Source organism: Canis lupus, chromosome 19 (assembly GCF_003254725.2).
Source record: "Canis lupus dingo isolate Sandy chromosome 19, ASM325472v2, whole genome shotgun sequence".
NCBI classification, from domain to species: Eukaryota; Metazoa; Chordata; class Mammalia; order Carnivora; family Canidae; genus Canis; species Canis lupus.
Genome location: NC_064261.1, coordinates 1139937 through 1156829, shown reverse-complemented (window position 1 = coordinate 1156829; position 16893 = coordinate 1139937). Strand labels below are relative to the sequence as shown.

General features: G+C 51.7%; 1 protein-coding gene across 9 annotated transcripts in view; it reads right to left on the bottom strand.

Annotated features, from left to right (window-relative positions):
- Positions 1–16893, bottom strand: part of INPP4B (inositol polyphosphate-4-phosphatase type II B) — a 707387-nt gene that overhangs the window by 296725 nt on the left and 393769 nt on the right. For all 9 annotated transcript variants that reach the window (XM_035702054.2, XM_025462335.3, XM_049097162.1 and 6 more), the window contains one exon: positions 15153–15269. In XM_035702054.2, coding sequence (XP_035557947.1) covers positions 15153–15269 — 117 coding nt within the window. The remainder of the gene's footprint in view (positions 1–15152; positions 15270–16893) is intronic.

The following is a 16893-nucleotide window of genomic DNA, read 5'->3' as shown; positions in this document are numbered from 1 at the left end:
TTAAAAACAATGATTAAAACAAAACAAAAAAAAAGAATGATTAGAGAAAAAAAAAAAAATGCTTAGTTCGGGAAGTTCCAGCAAAGGCAAGACCCATCGGCAGACACGTGTGGCCCTGAATTCCCGGGCTCCACAGTCTCTTGGGGAGACAGACCTTCCCCACGAAGGCGTCCCAGCCACCCACACCGACCCTGCTCCCGCCGCCAGTATTTGTAGAGCACCGGCGCGGGCTTGGCCTCCATCCCGAGGACTCAGGCTTTTTCTCAACACCTGACCCTACACTATCTGGTTCCCCTCGTTTCTCCCCCTCACATTGTTTTTTACCTTTTTTCCCCCTTTTCTATTTATAGGACACAAACGTATTCCGGGACAGACGGTGCATTAGAAGTCGGTACACAGAGGCAGGCACGACGCTCGTTCCCAAAGTTCACACTCCAAGCAGAGCTAGACCCATAAACGGAGGATCGTGGCTCTGAGTGATGAGCCTTTCTCAAAAAAAATTTTTTAAAAAGATTTTATTGGCTTATTTATTGGAGAGAAAGTGGGAGTGGGCAGCAAGGCAGAGGGATAGAGAGGACCCCAAGCAGACTCTGCGGGGCTCGACCCCAAGACACGGAGGACGGGACCCGAGCCGAGATCTGGAGTCAGTCCCCATGCGCTGCGAGCTGGGTCTCAGGCCAAGGCTGGGGGACCAGCGGCAGCTGCACCACCTGCGACCGGCCTTCGGGCCCTGGCCCACGCCCCCCGAAGCAGAACACGGAGATACTTGTTTTTTGTTTTTTTTTTTAAAAAAAACTGTGGTCAAAATAATAATAATAATAATAATAAGATGACCACGTAACATGAAATGTATCATCGGTACCATACTTAGGGGTTCAGTTCAAGGGTGCCGGGTGCGCTCCCCAGGTCTCCGGACCTCACTGGGTGAAACCGTGACTCCACGTCCCTTCCCCGACAGCTTCCCCGCTCCCTCTCCCACCGACCCCGGGACCCACTCCTCTGCTCCCGCCTCTAGGACCTGGGATGGGGGCCTCCTCCAGTGGCTTCCCCACGTCTGTCCTCCTGCGTGGGCCGGTGTCATGTGGCGTGAGGCGTCAGGCTCGCTTCTCCAGCTCGAGGGTCCGATGGCCTCCTCCCTTTTCCAGGATGAATAGTGTTCCCTCGTGTGCAGGTGCCACATGCGCGCATCTGCTCGTCCCCCGACAACGGACACCTCCCCCGGCTGCTCAGACGCTGCTGCCTGGAATGTGGGTGTGCAGAGCTCGCCCAGATGCTGACCGCAGTTCTGGGGGAAATTCTTGGAAACAGGAAACGGGATCGCTGGGTCATAGGATGATTCCATTTGTAATTTTCTGAGGAACCTTCATACTGGTTCCCATAGCAGTTGCCCTGTTCTGCATTTCTACTGAGAGTTCACAATTTTCTCCACATCCTAGCCGTGGAGAAATGACGCTTATTTTTTTTTTATTTGTTTTTGTTTTGTTGTTGTTGTTGTTTTTGTTGGGTTTTTTTGTTTTGTTTTGGTTTTGTTGTTGTGGTTGGGTTTTTTGTTTTTGTTTTTGTTTTTGTTTTTGCAGTAGCCCTCCTCACAGGTGAGAGGTTGTGGTTGCTTTTCACCTTTTTTTTTAAGTAGTTATTTATTTTCTGATGGAGAGAGCATGCCCAAGCTGGGGGGGGAGCAGAGGGAGAGCCTCTGGAGCAGCCTCTCCGCTGAGCGCAGAGCCTGATGCAGGGATGTGGGGCTCGAGGCCGGGCTGGATCCCCGCCACCCGGGAGACCCTGTCCCGAGCTGAAGCCTTTTCACCTAAACCTAATCCCCTCTCTTCTCCACGTCAGTACTCCCCCAGTTTCTGACTTGGATCGTTTTCTCCTATTTTCTTTCTTGATTCTCTCTCTTACAGGTCACCTCTGTAAGGATGCCTTTTGAACCTTTATTCCAAATCTTGTGGTTACTTGGTTACGGACTCGAAAGTCAGGCCCGAGCTGCTTCTGTTCTTGCACATTCCAACGCAGGAAGTCTGAAAGGAGGGATCCTGGCTTCATCAGCTTCGCCTGCTGTGACTGAGACCACGGGACACCGCCCTGGCCGAGGAGATGCGAGACAGTCTGGGGCAGAGCGGCTTTCCTGAGTAAAGGGGACACAACCCGACTGTGCTACACCTTTCTCATGTGTTGGCAAGAAAAAAAAAAAAAAAAAAAAGGCGTGATTATTTAAGCTTCCATTAGGCAGACATTTCCAGACAATGTAGATACGTCGCCTTCCCTTAATTCCATGCACCTACTTCCAAAAGCCTGCTTGGGTATATCCACGTGGAAACACCATCCGCACGTCAATTATGGTGACAAAAATCAAACTAATACAAAGAAGCCTGTGTATCTGTCATTTCTCGATGCTTTCTTAACGACACAGCCTCTTAGAGAAAAAGTATGGAAACGTTTAAACGGATCAATGACGTGCGACGCGACAAAACACAGCACAGCAGGTGATCGGCAGGGGCCCCTAACGAAAGGAGCGAGCGTTCAGACAGGTGGCTCATCCCCGTACACAGTCATTCCTGCGTCGACACCGCCGGCATCACGGCTAAAACGGCAAGGCGACCCGACGACATGGGCCAGCCCCTCTCGGGCGGCAGCTCTGAATGCCGAGGACCCACGCTCCGCGGCTGGGCGGACACGAGGAGGCAGCGAGGCGGGCTTGGCGGCACTTAACCAACAGCCACACGGGCGCAGAAGCCGGGCCGGCAGCAGGGTGACCACCCAGCGGGGGCTCTCGGGGCGCACGGTGCCTCCGGCCCCCAGAAAGCCACCAGCAGCCCCCCCTTACTGCGCAGCTGCCTAAGGATGAGTCAGCCTCGCTGGCAGATGGGGCTTTCCACAGCCGCGCTGACCGAGGGGCCACCGTCGGGCCCAAGTCACTAAGAGTCTGTGGCCTTGACATGTGCCCTGAGAAACTTCCAGCAGTCGGGGGGCTTCCGCAGCAGACGACCTGGGTCCTGGTGACCTCGGTGCGACCCTCGGCAAGTTGCCTGAACTTACTTCCTAGCTCCCTGACCAACCAGGCCCTGCGGCCACCCGCCCAGCCCCGCAGCCACACGCCCAGCCCTGTGGCAACCTCGAGACCCGCAGCCACCCCAGCCCCGTGGCCTCCCCAGCCCCGCGGCCACCCCAAGCTCCGCAGCCACCCCATGACCTGCAGCCACCCCATGACCCACAGGCACCCCAGCCCCATGGCCTCCCCAGCCCCACAGCCACCCCAAGCTCCGCAGCCACCCCAAGACCTGTGGCCACATGTTCAGCCCTGCAGCCACATGCCCAGCCCTGCGGCCACCCCAGCCCCACAGCAACCCCAAGACCCACAGCTACATGCCAAGCCCCATGGCCTCCCCAGCCCTGTGGCCACCAAGCCCTACGGCCACCCTGAGCCCCGCAGCCACACACCCAGCCCTATGGCCACCCCGAGACCCATGGCCACCCCAAGCCCCAAGCCACCCCAAGGCCCGCAGCCACCCCAGCCCCACGGCCACCCTGAGGCCCGCAGCCTCCCTAGCCAGCATGTCCCAGAAGCCAGCTGCACCCAAGGCCGCCGAGCCTCAGCAGGGTGCTCAGGCCTCCGGGGAGGAGTCTTCGGGGGTGCAAACACAGGCCCCCACACTCCCGGGTGAAACTCCCTGTGACCTCGGCGCACGGTTCCCCTCCCAGAGCCCAAAAGCCATCTTCAGGTGAATTCGAATCCAGCCCGGGGGGGGGGGGGGGGCTTGCTGTCACTACCCTGTGCAGAGGTGCTAAGGGGAGCCCCGTGTCTGCAGCCTTCCCTTGTTCCTGCGGCGCCACAGGGCTCCCCTACGTCCTCAGAAGCTCCTCGAGCCCAAGCAACCCAACCCTCCAAATCGCAAGCTCCTGCCCCGGCCCCATGACAGACCACTCACACCTCAGCCTTGCCAAAGCCGGAGACGAGGGGAAGCCTAGGCACAAGTTGCGTCCCAAGTGCCTATCGCTGTGTCCCAGGGGGAGTGTCCCAGGATGGCCTTGGGGGGCAGGGGGGTTCAGGAGGTGTAGCCCAGGGATGGCCTTGGGGGGGGCAGCGCGAGGTGGAGTGTCCCAGGATGGCCTTGGAGGGCAGGGGGTTCAGGGGGCGTGTCCCAGGGATGGTCTTGGGGGGCCGGGGGAGGGGGAGTGTCCCAGGATGGCCTTGGGGAGCAGGGGGTTCAGGGGGGGTGTAGCCCAGGGATGGCCTTGGGGGGGGGCAGCGTGAGGTGGAGTGTCCCAGGATGGCCTTGGGGGGCAGGGGGTTCAGGGGGCATGTCCCAGGGATGGCCTTGGGGGGCCAGGGGGAGGGGGAGTGTCCCAGGATGGCCTTGGGGAGCAGGGGGTTCAGGGGGTGTAGCCCAGGGATGGCTTTGGGGGGGGCAGGGGGAGGGGGAGTGTCCCAGGGATGGCCTTAGGGGGCAGGGGGGTTTAGGGGGTGTAGCCCAGGGATGGCTTTGGGAGTGGCAGGGGGAGGAGGAGTGTCCCAGGATGGCCTTGGGGAGCAGGGGGTGTTCAGGGGGCGTGTCCCAGGGATGGCTTTGGGGGGTCAGGGGGAGGGGGAGTGTCCAGGATGGCCTTGGGGGGCAGGGGGTTTAGGGGGTGTAGCCCAGGGATGGCCTTGGGGGGCAGGGGAGGAGGAGTGCCCCAGGATGGGGGGCAGGGGGTTCAGGGAGCGTGCACCCGCAGCTCAGCTGTGTCACGATGCCGCGTCACCTTCCCTACATCCTGCCTCTACACTGTACAGCCTTTTAAACTATTTTACAAGAGGTTTAATACAACTTAGTTTCTTCATGTCATCAGTCTACGTAAAATGTACTTTTATACATTGAATCTGATATGACCACTACCCTTGTCGCCAGGTGGACAGCCGTCTCACCGACACTTTTTGTATCAAACGATCCACCGTCTACCTGCCGAGTTAGACCATGTCTAACGAACGATCGTGTACCTGAATCTCTCCTGGACTTGACCGTCTGTCTCATTCACGATCGGTCCCTCCTAGGATCAAACTATAGAGATTTGACTGCAGCAACTTTACGTTTTGTTTGGTCGCTTGCTCAGGCAAATCTTACTATTTTTTTTTCATTTTGTAAATTTATTTTTCTTTATACTGATTCCATTTATTAAAATTTTATTTGGAATATTTCCATCTATGCTCACAGCTGAACCTATTTTTTTTTACGTTTTCTTTTAATTTTATTTTTTAATTTATTTTTTATTTATTTTTTTTATAAATTTATTTTTTATTGGTGTTCAATTTGCCAACATAGAATCTTACTATTTTTAAAAATATCCTTGGCTATTGATTTAGTAAAGTAGATTAAGATCATTTTATCCAATCACCCAAATCCTTCTCCATGAGAATACTTAATGATATTTTATTGACAACTGTATTGAATTTATAAATTGAATATAGATCAATTTCTGTTTTATGGTGATTATAATTTTTCTGACACAAGTAAGTTTTCATATTGGTAAAGATCTTGTTTTATAGTCTTCAATAAGATCTTATACTTTTCTATGTAATTTATGCTGTATAAGAGGGAAGGTATTGATTTTTAAATATATTGATCTTATAACCAACCAACTTTCCAAATCATATTTGATCTTGGGCTTTCTTGATTTTTTAATCATATTAATAGAGAAATAGTTTCCTTGCCTTCCAAATTTTTATAAGTAATATAATTTTCTCATTGTATTTCTACAGCCTCCAAGAAAACATTGAATAATAATGATGAGAATTGTGAATTTGGTGTCCAGTTGAAATGATTTTAGCATTTCATTGTTTAGAACATTTATATTATCTTATTAGGATAGATTTTTATAATATTTCTATGATGTCTATTTCTTTTTTTATTAGCTGTAGCCACTACATTCATTAAATGCATCTTTAGCATCCATTGACAGATCCAAATGAGTTTTTTCCTTTAGTCATTAATAAAATGGAACATGTTGACAGACATACTAATATTGAACAGTTTTTGCTTTTCAGGTCATATTTTTCTGTTTCTAAGAAGATGAACTCTACTGAACGCTATTTCAATCCTAATTTGCGTACCTCTGTTTTTAATTGAAATTTGGTTATTGCTTTAAAAAAATTCATCAGATTTTGGTATTAAATTCTCCTTATGTACATAAGCTGTATTCTTAGGTCAAACCTAACTGCCTACCTTCCTGCTCCCTTATGCTTCCTAAAATTTCTGGGCAACACCCATCCAATTAGATTTATATAGACATGACTAAATTCCACTTTGTCGACTCAACGCATTTAAATTAGAATCGCCCCGCAACCCGCCCCCCCCCAACCACTTTTCCCAGTGAGAGCTCACGGTCCTTAAAAAAAGAAGTGCTCACTGCTCAAAAATTTACAATGGTAAAATATTAAACGCCTGTCTCTAACGTCCACTTGAGTATAATGTCCAAATGGTCATTTGGAAACACGGGGTGAACTATGGTCCTCTGTGTCTGTGATTAATAAGTTTCCCAGCTTTAAGAAGAGAATGGAAAGAGGCTCTACATCTGCTTTAACTGGAAAAAAGGCAAATCCATTGTAGGTATTATTGTCTTACGTGTATGTGTGTGTATGTGTGTGTGTTTTTTTTTCCACTAAGTTTTACAAGGTCTCTAAAACTCACACATTTATAGATCGCCACGTGTGAAAATACGCGAAGTACAGTTGTGCTGACCTCCCCTAGGTGAGGATGTGGCCGCCTCTCAGCCTCACGGCCTAAAGGTTTTGCAAAGGAACATCCTTTGCTCCGCGAGCGCCTTCGCTTTCTTACCCGCTGCCAGGCAGCCAGTGTCCCTCCCTGCAGACATCGGCACTGTCTTATGGGAAGTAAGGAAGCGTCGAATACGCTATCTACTCTATCATGGGAGCCCAAGCAAAAAACCAAACTCCCACAAAGGCCCTGGACGGATGATGGAGGGGGGTACTGTGCGCAGGGAGAGATCAGGAGTAAGAAGGCAAAGGGAAGACAGCATCGAGGGCGGCGTGGACCGCGTGCACCGGATACACAACCACGGGGGAAGGGAAAGACGGGTGGAAATGCAAACACAGGGGGTGGCATGGACGCTAAGGGGCAGAACCTAAATGCTGCCCCCACGGGGACGCTGAGCGCTCAGACCCAGCAGCGGGGCACGGTTTGTGCTGACCCCGCCGGGGGACCGGGTGCAGATTAACCAAAAGGCAATAAACGGCGAGGACTGACGGGTCCGCCCGGACGGCAAGTGCCCGTGCGGGGCCACTGTCCCTGGCTGGGCGGCAGCGAGACGAGGCTCCTGCGTACGAACCGGCGGGGCGGGCATCGACCCCTAAGGACATGTGTCCCCGGCGTGGAGCTCGGGCCACACCCGGGGACACTTGTCAAGCCGCGGACAGCCCGGGGCTGCCTGCAGCTGGGGCACAAGGGCAAGGCTGAGGATCAGGGCGAGAGCGGCCCCGAGCTCAGGCCCCCCCGGTCCTCTCCAGCAACACGGAGGTGACAGGAGGCCTGAGCACCTCGACACGGGCCCCCAAAGCCATCTGATTGAAGTCGACACCGTTCATGATCGAGACTCACAGAAAATGGGGACAGAGGGCAACTCCCGAATCCGAGAGAGGCCAGCGGTGCAGCCTAGGGTTGGGGCGGCTCAGGGTGAGCTCCCGCCCCGGGTCTGCAAACACTCCGGGCGCTTCCAGCCACTCCACCCGCTGCCCGGACGTGCTGCTGCCAGCCCCGCCGCATGTGGACGGTGCCCAGGTAAAGCTCAGGCGCACCTTGGCTGAAGAGGACACGGACACCTGCCACTGATCCCAGGCGACAGGCTCGTGGATTCACCGGACCCTGTGGAGTCCTCCAAAGACGCCTGGGAACCGCCACGTGGCGGGCGAACTCAGCAAGACCGCGGCACACGAGGTCCACGCGCAGGAAGCAATCGTGCTTCTGTCTGCTAACACATGAGACCTTACAGCTCTGCCTTCAAAACTGCCTCGTACCAAAAACAAAAAAAAAAAAAAAAAAAAAAAAATGCCTTGGACCTCAGCATGGAAATCCATCCAAAATACCCGAGTCTTAAAATGTATTATGACCGCGCACAAATGATCTGGTCACAAATATATTCCTGATGCAATCTAAACGCCTAAATAAATGGAACGACGCACCTGCCGTATGCACAAGTCAACAGACCCCGCGGCGCTAAGGTGCCCGCCCCCTCTGCGGTGACCCAGAGACTCCACACAGTCCCAGTCAAGATCCTAACGGGCTTTTTGAAGAAATCGGCAAGCAATTCTCAGATTTACGTGGAAAAACGAAGCTCTGGAATAGGCCAACAAAAACAAAAATGCTGATAAAAAGAACAAGGCCCAGGCAGCCCCGGGGGCTCACCAGTTTAGCGCCGCCTTCAGCCCAGGGCGTGATCCTGGAGACCCAGGATCGAGTCCCACGTGGGGCTCCCTGCATGGAGCCTGCTTCTCCCTCTGCCTGTGTCTCTGCCTCTCTCTCTCTGTGTCTCTCATGAATAAATAGATAAAATCTTAAAAAACAAAAAAGAACAAGGCCAGCAAAGATAGAGGTCTTACATGCCCTGAGTTCAGGACTCACCATAAGGCTACGAAGCTCCCGTCATGGTCGTGAAGCTGCACACAGCGATCGACGGAACAGAACAGACCGTTGAGAAACAGACCCATGTCTACCCATCGACCACTGAATTCCTTTTTTTAATTATTTTTTTATTTTCTATTTTTTTTATTTTTATTTTTTTAGACCACTGAATTCCCTTTTTTATTTTTTTATTTTCTATTTTTTATTTTTTATTTTTATTTTTTTTAGACCACTGAATTCCTAGTCAAGGCACCGACTAAATTTAGTGAAGAAAAAGGGATTTTTTTGACAAACGATACTGCAATAACTAGACATCTATGTAGGGGGGAAATAACTTTGATTCCTATCTCTTTCATAAATGTAAAGGCCAGAAGGATAAAACATTCTGAAAAAAGACACTGCGGAATATTGTCACGACACTAGGGCATAACGATACTTGAGGGCGTGAAAAGTACTTATGAAAAGATTGAGAAACTGGACTTACTCAGAATTTAAAGCCTCTGAGCAACAAAAGACACCATTAAGGACATTACAAGGCAAGCCAAAGGGAGGAGGGGGCCTGTAACACATACATCGCTTCTGTTTTGGTAACATGTATATTCCTAAAAGCACTTATGTCCACATATATGGAAAGTTCCTATAAATTAATAATAAAAAACTCTACTTTTTGGGACCCCTGGGTGGCTCAGTCAGTTGAGCGTCTGCCTTCGGCTCAGGGCGTGACCCCAGGGTCCCAGGATCGAGTCCCACATTGGGCTCCCTGCATGGAGCCTGCTTCTCCCTCTGCCTGTGTCTCTGCCTCTCTATCTCTCATGAATAAATACATAAAACCTTTAAAAAAAAAGGGGGGGGGGATCCCTGGGTGGCTCAGAGGTTTCGCGCCTGCCTTTGGCCCAGGGCACGATCCTGGAGTCCAGGGATCGAGTCCCACGTCGGGCTCCCTGCATGGAGCCTGCTTCTCCCTCTGCCTGTGTCTCTGCCTCTCTATCTCTCATGAATAAATACATAAAACCTTTAAAAAAAAAAGGGGGGGATCCCTGGGTGGCTCAGAGGTTTCGCACCTGCCTTTGGCCCAGGGCGCGATCCTGGAGTCCAGGGATCAAGTCCCACGTCGGGCTCCCTGCATGGAGCCTGCTTCTCCCTCCGCCTGTGTCTCTGCCTCTCTTTCTCTCTCTATGTCTCTCATAAATAAATTAAATAAATAAATAAATAAATAAATAAATAAATAAATAAATAAATCTTAAAGAAAAAGGAAACATCATTTAAAAAAATAAAAGAAAAAAGAAAAAAGAAAAGAAAGAAACTGTGGTATCCCTACAGCACACCACCACTCAGTAATAATACCCACTCGTACATGTACGAACCTCAAAAACATGCTGAGCAAAAGACACCAGGAGCTAGAGAACACATATTATATGATTTTATTCACGTAAATTCCAACAAGTAAAACGAATCCATGTCGTTCCATATGGAAAAGCAGTGGCCTCAGAGTATGTGGGGTAGTGACTGAGCAGGACGGGCACGAAGGAACTTTCTGGAATGATGAGCATGTTATGTTCAATGAACAGAATGCTTTAGATCCGTCCGTCTTATCATACATGGATTATACCTCAGTGAAATATAAATATGCTCTTTGTCAATATACCCCATTTATCAGCAGAAAGGAAGCAGAATTATTTGCGAAGGGCAGCGGCATCTCCGAACCCTGAACCACCTCCACGTGGATTGGAGGTGACTCCCTTTGCAAACTATGTGACGACGCAAGCGAGAGGCCTGTGCCTTCCACACAGAAGCAAAGGGCCGGGTGGACAAAGGCAAAAGCAAGACGTGAACTTAACTGTTTCACAGCAGGTCATAACAGCTCTTTTTTCCCGGACTATTAGCTGGATGCTTCACGAAACGTATTCAGGGGCAGCCTGGGAGGCTCCACGGTTGAGCACCTGCCTCCGGCCCACGGCGTGACCCCGGGGTCCCGAGATCGAGTTCTGCCTTAGGCTCCCTGCGTGGAGCCTGCTTCTCCCTCTGCCTGTGTCTCTGCCTCTCTCTGTCTCTCATGAATAAATAAATAAAATCTTTACTTCTGGGCAGCCCAGGGGGCTCAGTGGTTTAGCGCCGCCTGCAGCCCAGGGCCTGATCCTGAAGTCCTGGGATCGAGTCCCGCGTCGGGCTCCCTGCATGGAGCCTCCTTCTCCCTCTGCCTGTGTCTCTGCCTCTCTCTGTCTCTCATGAATAAATAAATAAAATCTTTACTTCTGGGCAGCCCAGGGGGCTCAGTGGTTTAGCGCCGCCTGCAGCCCAGGGCCTGATCCTGAAGTCCTGGGATCGAGTCCCGCGTCGGGCTCCCTGCATGGAGCCTCCTTCTCCCTCTGCCTGTGTCTCTGCCTCTCTCTCTCTGTCTCTCATGAATAAATAAAGTCTTTAAAAAATTAAAATAAATAAAAATAAAATAAAATCTTTACTTCTTCAGGCATCTGCAATTAGTAATACATGCTTAATCTAAGCACTTCGATGCGGGGGGTATGTTTTTCCCCGACACTGACATACGGACACTTTTTTCTCAAGCAATCAACCTTGAAGATGCAATTAAAGAATGCTTGTAGAGCACCGGCCGCCGTCGAAACACCCCGTGGGAGTGAAAACGAGGGAGACCCTAACGCCACACTCCCTGGACACAAGACCGCCTCTTGAGCTTGGCCTACTCGAGTTTGCAGAATCTCAATTTCTGCGCCTTTAAAATGGGCAAAGGTGAGACGTCCCTCCAAGAGGTTCTGGAGGCTGAGGGGTGACCCGCTGGGCACAGAGCTTGCACGTGCCTCGTGCTCCACAAGTCGGCCTCCACCGCGCCGCTGGGGGACAAGGCCCGCGGGCACTACTGCACCTCAGCGGCACGGACCTAACCGTCTAGCACGTTCGTGTAGGAAATCAAACCACATCACGATATGCTAACTGTGAATGATCTTCTTTTCCGTAGAAAAACACAAAAACAAACAAACAAAAACAAAACGAAAAAACAAAAAGAAAAAAAAAAAACACAAAAACGCTCAACTGGGCCTCCGTGTGGAGAGCAGTGCCATGCGTCCTCACCTGGGGACGCTCAGGTCGTCCTGGACGCGGGGCCTGTCGACGAGCGTCCACCGAGTCAGGGACAAGCAAACACCGGCTCGCTCCGGGTACAGGACCGGGGCAGCGCGGCCCGTCCCTGCTGCGAGCGAGGCCCAGTTGGGGCCGGCGGTGACGGTGTCCTCGGGGGCCCGGAGGGCCTCGTGGGGTATCCTGCGGGGGAAGGGGGGAACGCGGGCTGGAGGGTGATGCTCTTTCCTGTGTGAGTCTTGCCGTCTTCGGAGTCCTTCCTGCGACGCGTGACGCACCCGTGTCCCCAGCCCGACCCCCAGGGCTGAGCCCTGTGAACAGAGTCACACTGACAGCCCTGTGCTGTCGCAGCTTCCGGGAAGGTTAAGCCGGAGCAAACAGCCGGTACGTGTCCAAGAAGACACGGGCTTCGCCGTTGGAACCCGGGCTTTGCTGTCCCCGCCCGGGGCTTCGCTCTCGGTCGCACCAACAGCTGGGTGAGCAGCTGCATGCGACCTCCACGCGGCCTGGGATGACACAGCATTTCCTCCTGGTGAGGAAAACAGTGGGAAGGCCACCGGGACTTCAATGACGACGCCGTGACCTGTCCCACTCCGCCGCGACCTCCCAGGTGCGAGACCCCCGCGGCAGGCAGGTGAGGACCTGACGGCTGCAGCGGGAGGAAGCGGGCCCTTCTGGACGGACGCGCCCCTCCCTGGTCACCAAGACCAACCGCATTTCCGCTCCAGTGCGGCCAGTGAGATGGTCGCTCTTGGGTCCAATGTCTAGGGGGGCACGGGAATAACCAGCAGGCACAAAACAGCGGATTCAAGGGCACAGAGGAGAGGTCGCCACTTCTCTTTAAGAAATCTAGCGCTGGGGACGCCCGGGGGGCTCAGCGGGGGAGCGTGTGCCTTCAGCCCAGGGCGTGACCCCGGGGTCCTGGATTCGAGTCCTGCATCCGGCTCCCAGCGTGGAGCCTGCTTCTCCCTCTGCCTGGGTCTCTGCCTCTCTCTGTGTCTCTCATGAATAAATAAATAAAATACTTAAAAACAAAACGAAATCTAGTGTTGATAGGTACGCCAATGAGCACGAAATGGCAAGGTAACACATTTGTGTGACTGATGAATTCCAAGTAATGATAAATTCGATAGGAAAGGGCAAGCAACCCAGTCATCTGGCTCAACGAATTAGCATTCAGTCGGTAGAAAATCTCATTGTTCTGGGTCAGCCTAACATGATCGACGATTTGCTGGGATCAAATATTCAAGCTACTTTTAAATACGTGCACGTAATTTCATTAGTTTTCTAAGACACAGACACACAGTCCCATTTCTTAGGCCTTTAAAGTACTGCGGTCATAGATGTCTTGAGGTTGTTAAGTGCTCAGCACTTGAAAACCACTTCCTGCCTCCCCGTCCCCCCTCCCCCCTCCCCCAGCCCCAGAGAAAAACCTTAATAAACGAGAGAACAAGTGCCAGGATAAGTAAGGACTGTGTGTCCCCGGGAACCACGAGCATATGGATAAGCTGTGTTTCTGTTTGCACTCCCATCGCCAGAGCCGTTAGCTATTTTGAGGAGGTTATGCCTCAATTAACAGCTCCTAGTAGACGGCAGCTGGCCGCCTTTCTTAAGCACGGTCAGAGTTCCCGGGTCTTATTTCACAGCAGGGGTTCCAGTTCACCCAATACTTTCATGTGATGACGCCTCTGATCAAGGAAGGAAGTCTCCAGAAGACCTTACCTATTCAGCCTCCAGACTGGACGCCAACAAAAGGCCCAACTGGTGAGCAAGCCGATTCTCTATCCCGAGAGCATTACGGTCCAGGCACATTTTAAAGGAGGGAGAGCAAAGGGGGTTGAGACCCCATAGGGGTTGAACATTCCTGACTCCGATGTTTTGGGGGACTTGGCGCATCAAGAGCATAGGGGAGGCATCGGTCTCCGTAGCGCAGGATCCCGCACCCACAGCCGCCTGCCCATCTGCCCATCATTGTGACCTTTCTCTGCTGGCTCCTCCCCGGCAGTTTCATCTCCCACTCCTCCTCCTCCTCCTCCTCCTCCTCCTCCTCCTCCTCCTCCTCCTCCTCCTCCTCCTCCTCCTCCTCCTCCGCCATCTATTGGACCCATAACCTATCTGAGGTCGCGCTGTCTCCCCCAGGCTGGGCACGCGGGATTCCCTGAGCCCAGCAGCCTGGCTTCGGCAGGAACTCTGCGGGAACCTGGAGGCCCCCTGCCTGCAGAGTGTCCCTGGGCCTGTGCCTCGCCAGTGATCCTCACCAGCCTCCCTGCCTGGGAAACAGACGATTCCTGGGGACCCGAGGGCTTTACAGGAGGCGGCCCCTCTTAGGTCATCCCCTCCCAGCACCGAACCAACAGCATTCCATTCTGTCCAGGAATCTTGAGAGCGGCCCCTAGAGATAGTGCCCAGGCACCTGACCATCTAGCCGGGCGGTCTGACTTAAGTGGAAGGAAAGTCAGACCCTGTAGGAAGACTGAAGAATTTAGGACAAAAGGCCTTGGGGTCTGCACGTGACCTCCACGCCGATTATACACAGGGTGCCCGGTACCCCTTGTTGCACCTTCTGTTTTTGCTCTGGTGCCAGGAACATCTTCAGGAGGACACGGGGAGAGTGCTTGCACGGATTCACTGTTTTAGAATGATCCCACATCCAGAAAGTCCTGAAAAATTATATAAGGCTAACCTCTTCCACAGCGGGACTCCTTCCGCAACTCTTTGAAACAACAACAGCTATATGTCGGCAAATTGAACCCCGATAAAAATAAATAAAAAATAAAATAATAAAATAAAATAAAATAAAATAAAATATAAAATAAAATAAAATAAAATAAAATAAAATAAAATAAAATAAAATAAATAAAACAACAACAGAAACATAAGCCAAGAGATCAAGCCAGGCTCCTCGAAAAACAGAAAAACCTGTCCTGAAATAAAATAAAATAAAATAAAATAAATAAGATAAATAAAATAAAATAAAATAAAATAAAATAAAATAAAATAAATAAAATAAAATAAAATGAAATAAAATGAAATAAAAAACAGAAACATAAGCCAAGAGATCAAGACAGGCTCCTCAAAAAACAGAAAACCCTGTCCTAAAATAAAATAAAATAAAATAAAATAAAACAAAACAGGACAGAATAAAATATTAAATTAAATTAAATTAAATAATAAAATAAAAAACCGAAACATAAGCCAAGAGATCAAGCCAGGCTCCTCGAAAAACAGAAAAACCTGTCCCGAAAGCTTTGGCTCCTAAGCGGCTGCCCATCTGGCAGCAGAGCAAATGAACGGGGTGGGCGTGGAGGCTGGGACGCGGGTCCTGAGCAAGCTGCAAACGTCGCACACACCGTCTTTGAGCAACGCCACTCAGAGTCAAACCCAATCACGTGGAAAAGCAGAAGTCCTTCCCACCTCTGCCCCCCAAGAAAAGGAATAAGTGCAAGTACTTACGGTGTCATGAGCCTTGTCCTTGACATCATAGACCGTCAGCTTTATCTTGGTCTCCTCATAGATGGGATACTCGGACGGGAAGGTGACCCCAGTCAGAAAGAGCGGGTCTCTTGTTCCCTGCAACGGCACAAGCAGACAGCTTGGGTCCCCGACGGCGGCGACTGCAGGGGGCACACGAGGCCGCAGGACGCATGTGCGTGTGTGTGCGTGTGTGTGTGTGTGTGTGTGTGTGTGTGCGCGCGCGCGTGTTTTTCTAGGAACGGGTTCTATAGCAGGAGAGGCCTCAACTGCCTAGTGATGCTCACCGGCTACGGCAAGGCCCGGGGCCCCAAATACGGACCAGGCGTCGGTAGCAGGCGGGCTGCCCCAAGTCAGAGCCGCTAGCGGCCGAGAAACACCTCCCTTTCCTTCCGTGCAGAAGCCTCCCTTCGGGTCGGCGCCAGGGCGCTCACTATACGTTTAAGGGACGTGAGTGGACCCGCAAATAATGTCAGGTGTTGGCCACCAGATTAAAATGAGGCTGCTTTGGGATCCCTGGGTGGCTCAGCGGTTTAGCGCCTGCCTTTGGCCCAGGGCCCGATCCCAGGGTCCCGGGTTCGAGTCCCGCATCGGGCTTCCTGCATGGAGCCTGCTTCTCCCTCTGCCTGTGTCTCTGCCTCTTTCTATGTCTATCATGCATAAATAAATAAATAAATCTTTTTAAAAAAATAAATAAAATGAGGCTGTTTTCCCATAAAGTACCATTTGCCCCCTTTCTGTAATGACTCGATGGAAAGCCATGCTCTGATGATGTCCATCTGCCTTCGGCTGTCCAGCCGTGTTTTTTCTCAGACCTGTCTGGAAACTAAGGAAAGAAGCTAAAGATGAGGGCTCGGGGGTGGCGAACCTCCGGCTCAGGATGCCGCGCGGGACCTTCAAGGCCCGTGGGTCCGTCTGTAGAGAGCTGACATACGACATGGAGCTCTGCACCCCTAAATAAGCATATGGCCAACTGGCCTGAGACGCCCGCCGGGTGGGCAGGTGGCGGCTGCGAGCCCCCGAAGGTCTGAAGGTCCGAGCTCCTCCCTGGCCACCGCTCTCCCACCTTTCCTCCTTTCGTGCAACAAACGCCGCTTTTTGTTCAGTTCTGTGTTACACACTTCGGAGAAAGACAGTCAGCGGAACAGCCCAAGCAGCTGTGTATGTTCAAACACAAACATCGGAAGTGTGTCTGAATCATTTAAGCTTTGGCAATGTTTTTGGAATAATTAAACCAGAGCAATACTTGCATTTTTTTTTTTTTTTTTGTAGAAATGAACAATTTTACAACTCCAGTTAACTTTTCAGCATCTGAATGAGACAACTCTGGTTAATTGGGCTGCAGCACTACCTGCGGACCCTACCAGCCTGAGCCTAACGTTTCCAGGAGGCGGCCTCAGGGCTCCCTGCAGGCTCTGGGCTATTTGCAAGGGAGCAAGAGTGGAGCCCGGTGGGGATCAGTATTGAGCCGGGCGGGCGGTGCAGGGCAGGCTACTCGCAGGGCAGAGGAGCTCCTCCTCCAAGACAGACCGCCGGAAAAGAAAAAAAAAAAAGACTGACGGACGTGCATGTAGGGCCCGGGGAGCTGGGGAGGCACAAATGCACTTTGTGAAGTCCCAGGGGTTCCAGGGTGTCCCATCCACGAAGTCCACGAAGTCTGCGTGGTGAGAAGAAAAATAATCAAAAGGGAAACACTTCCTCTTTTGAATCTGGTCCAACACGA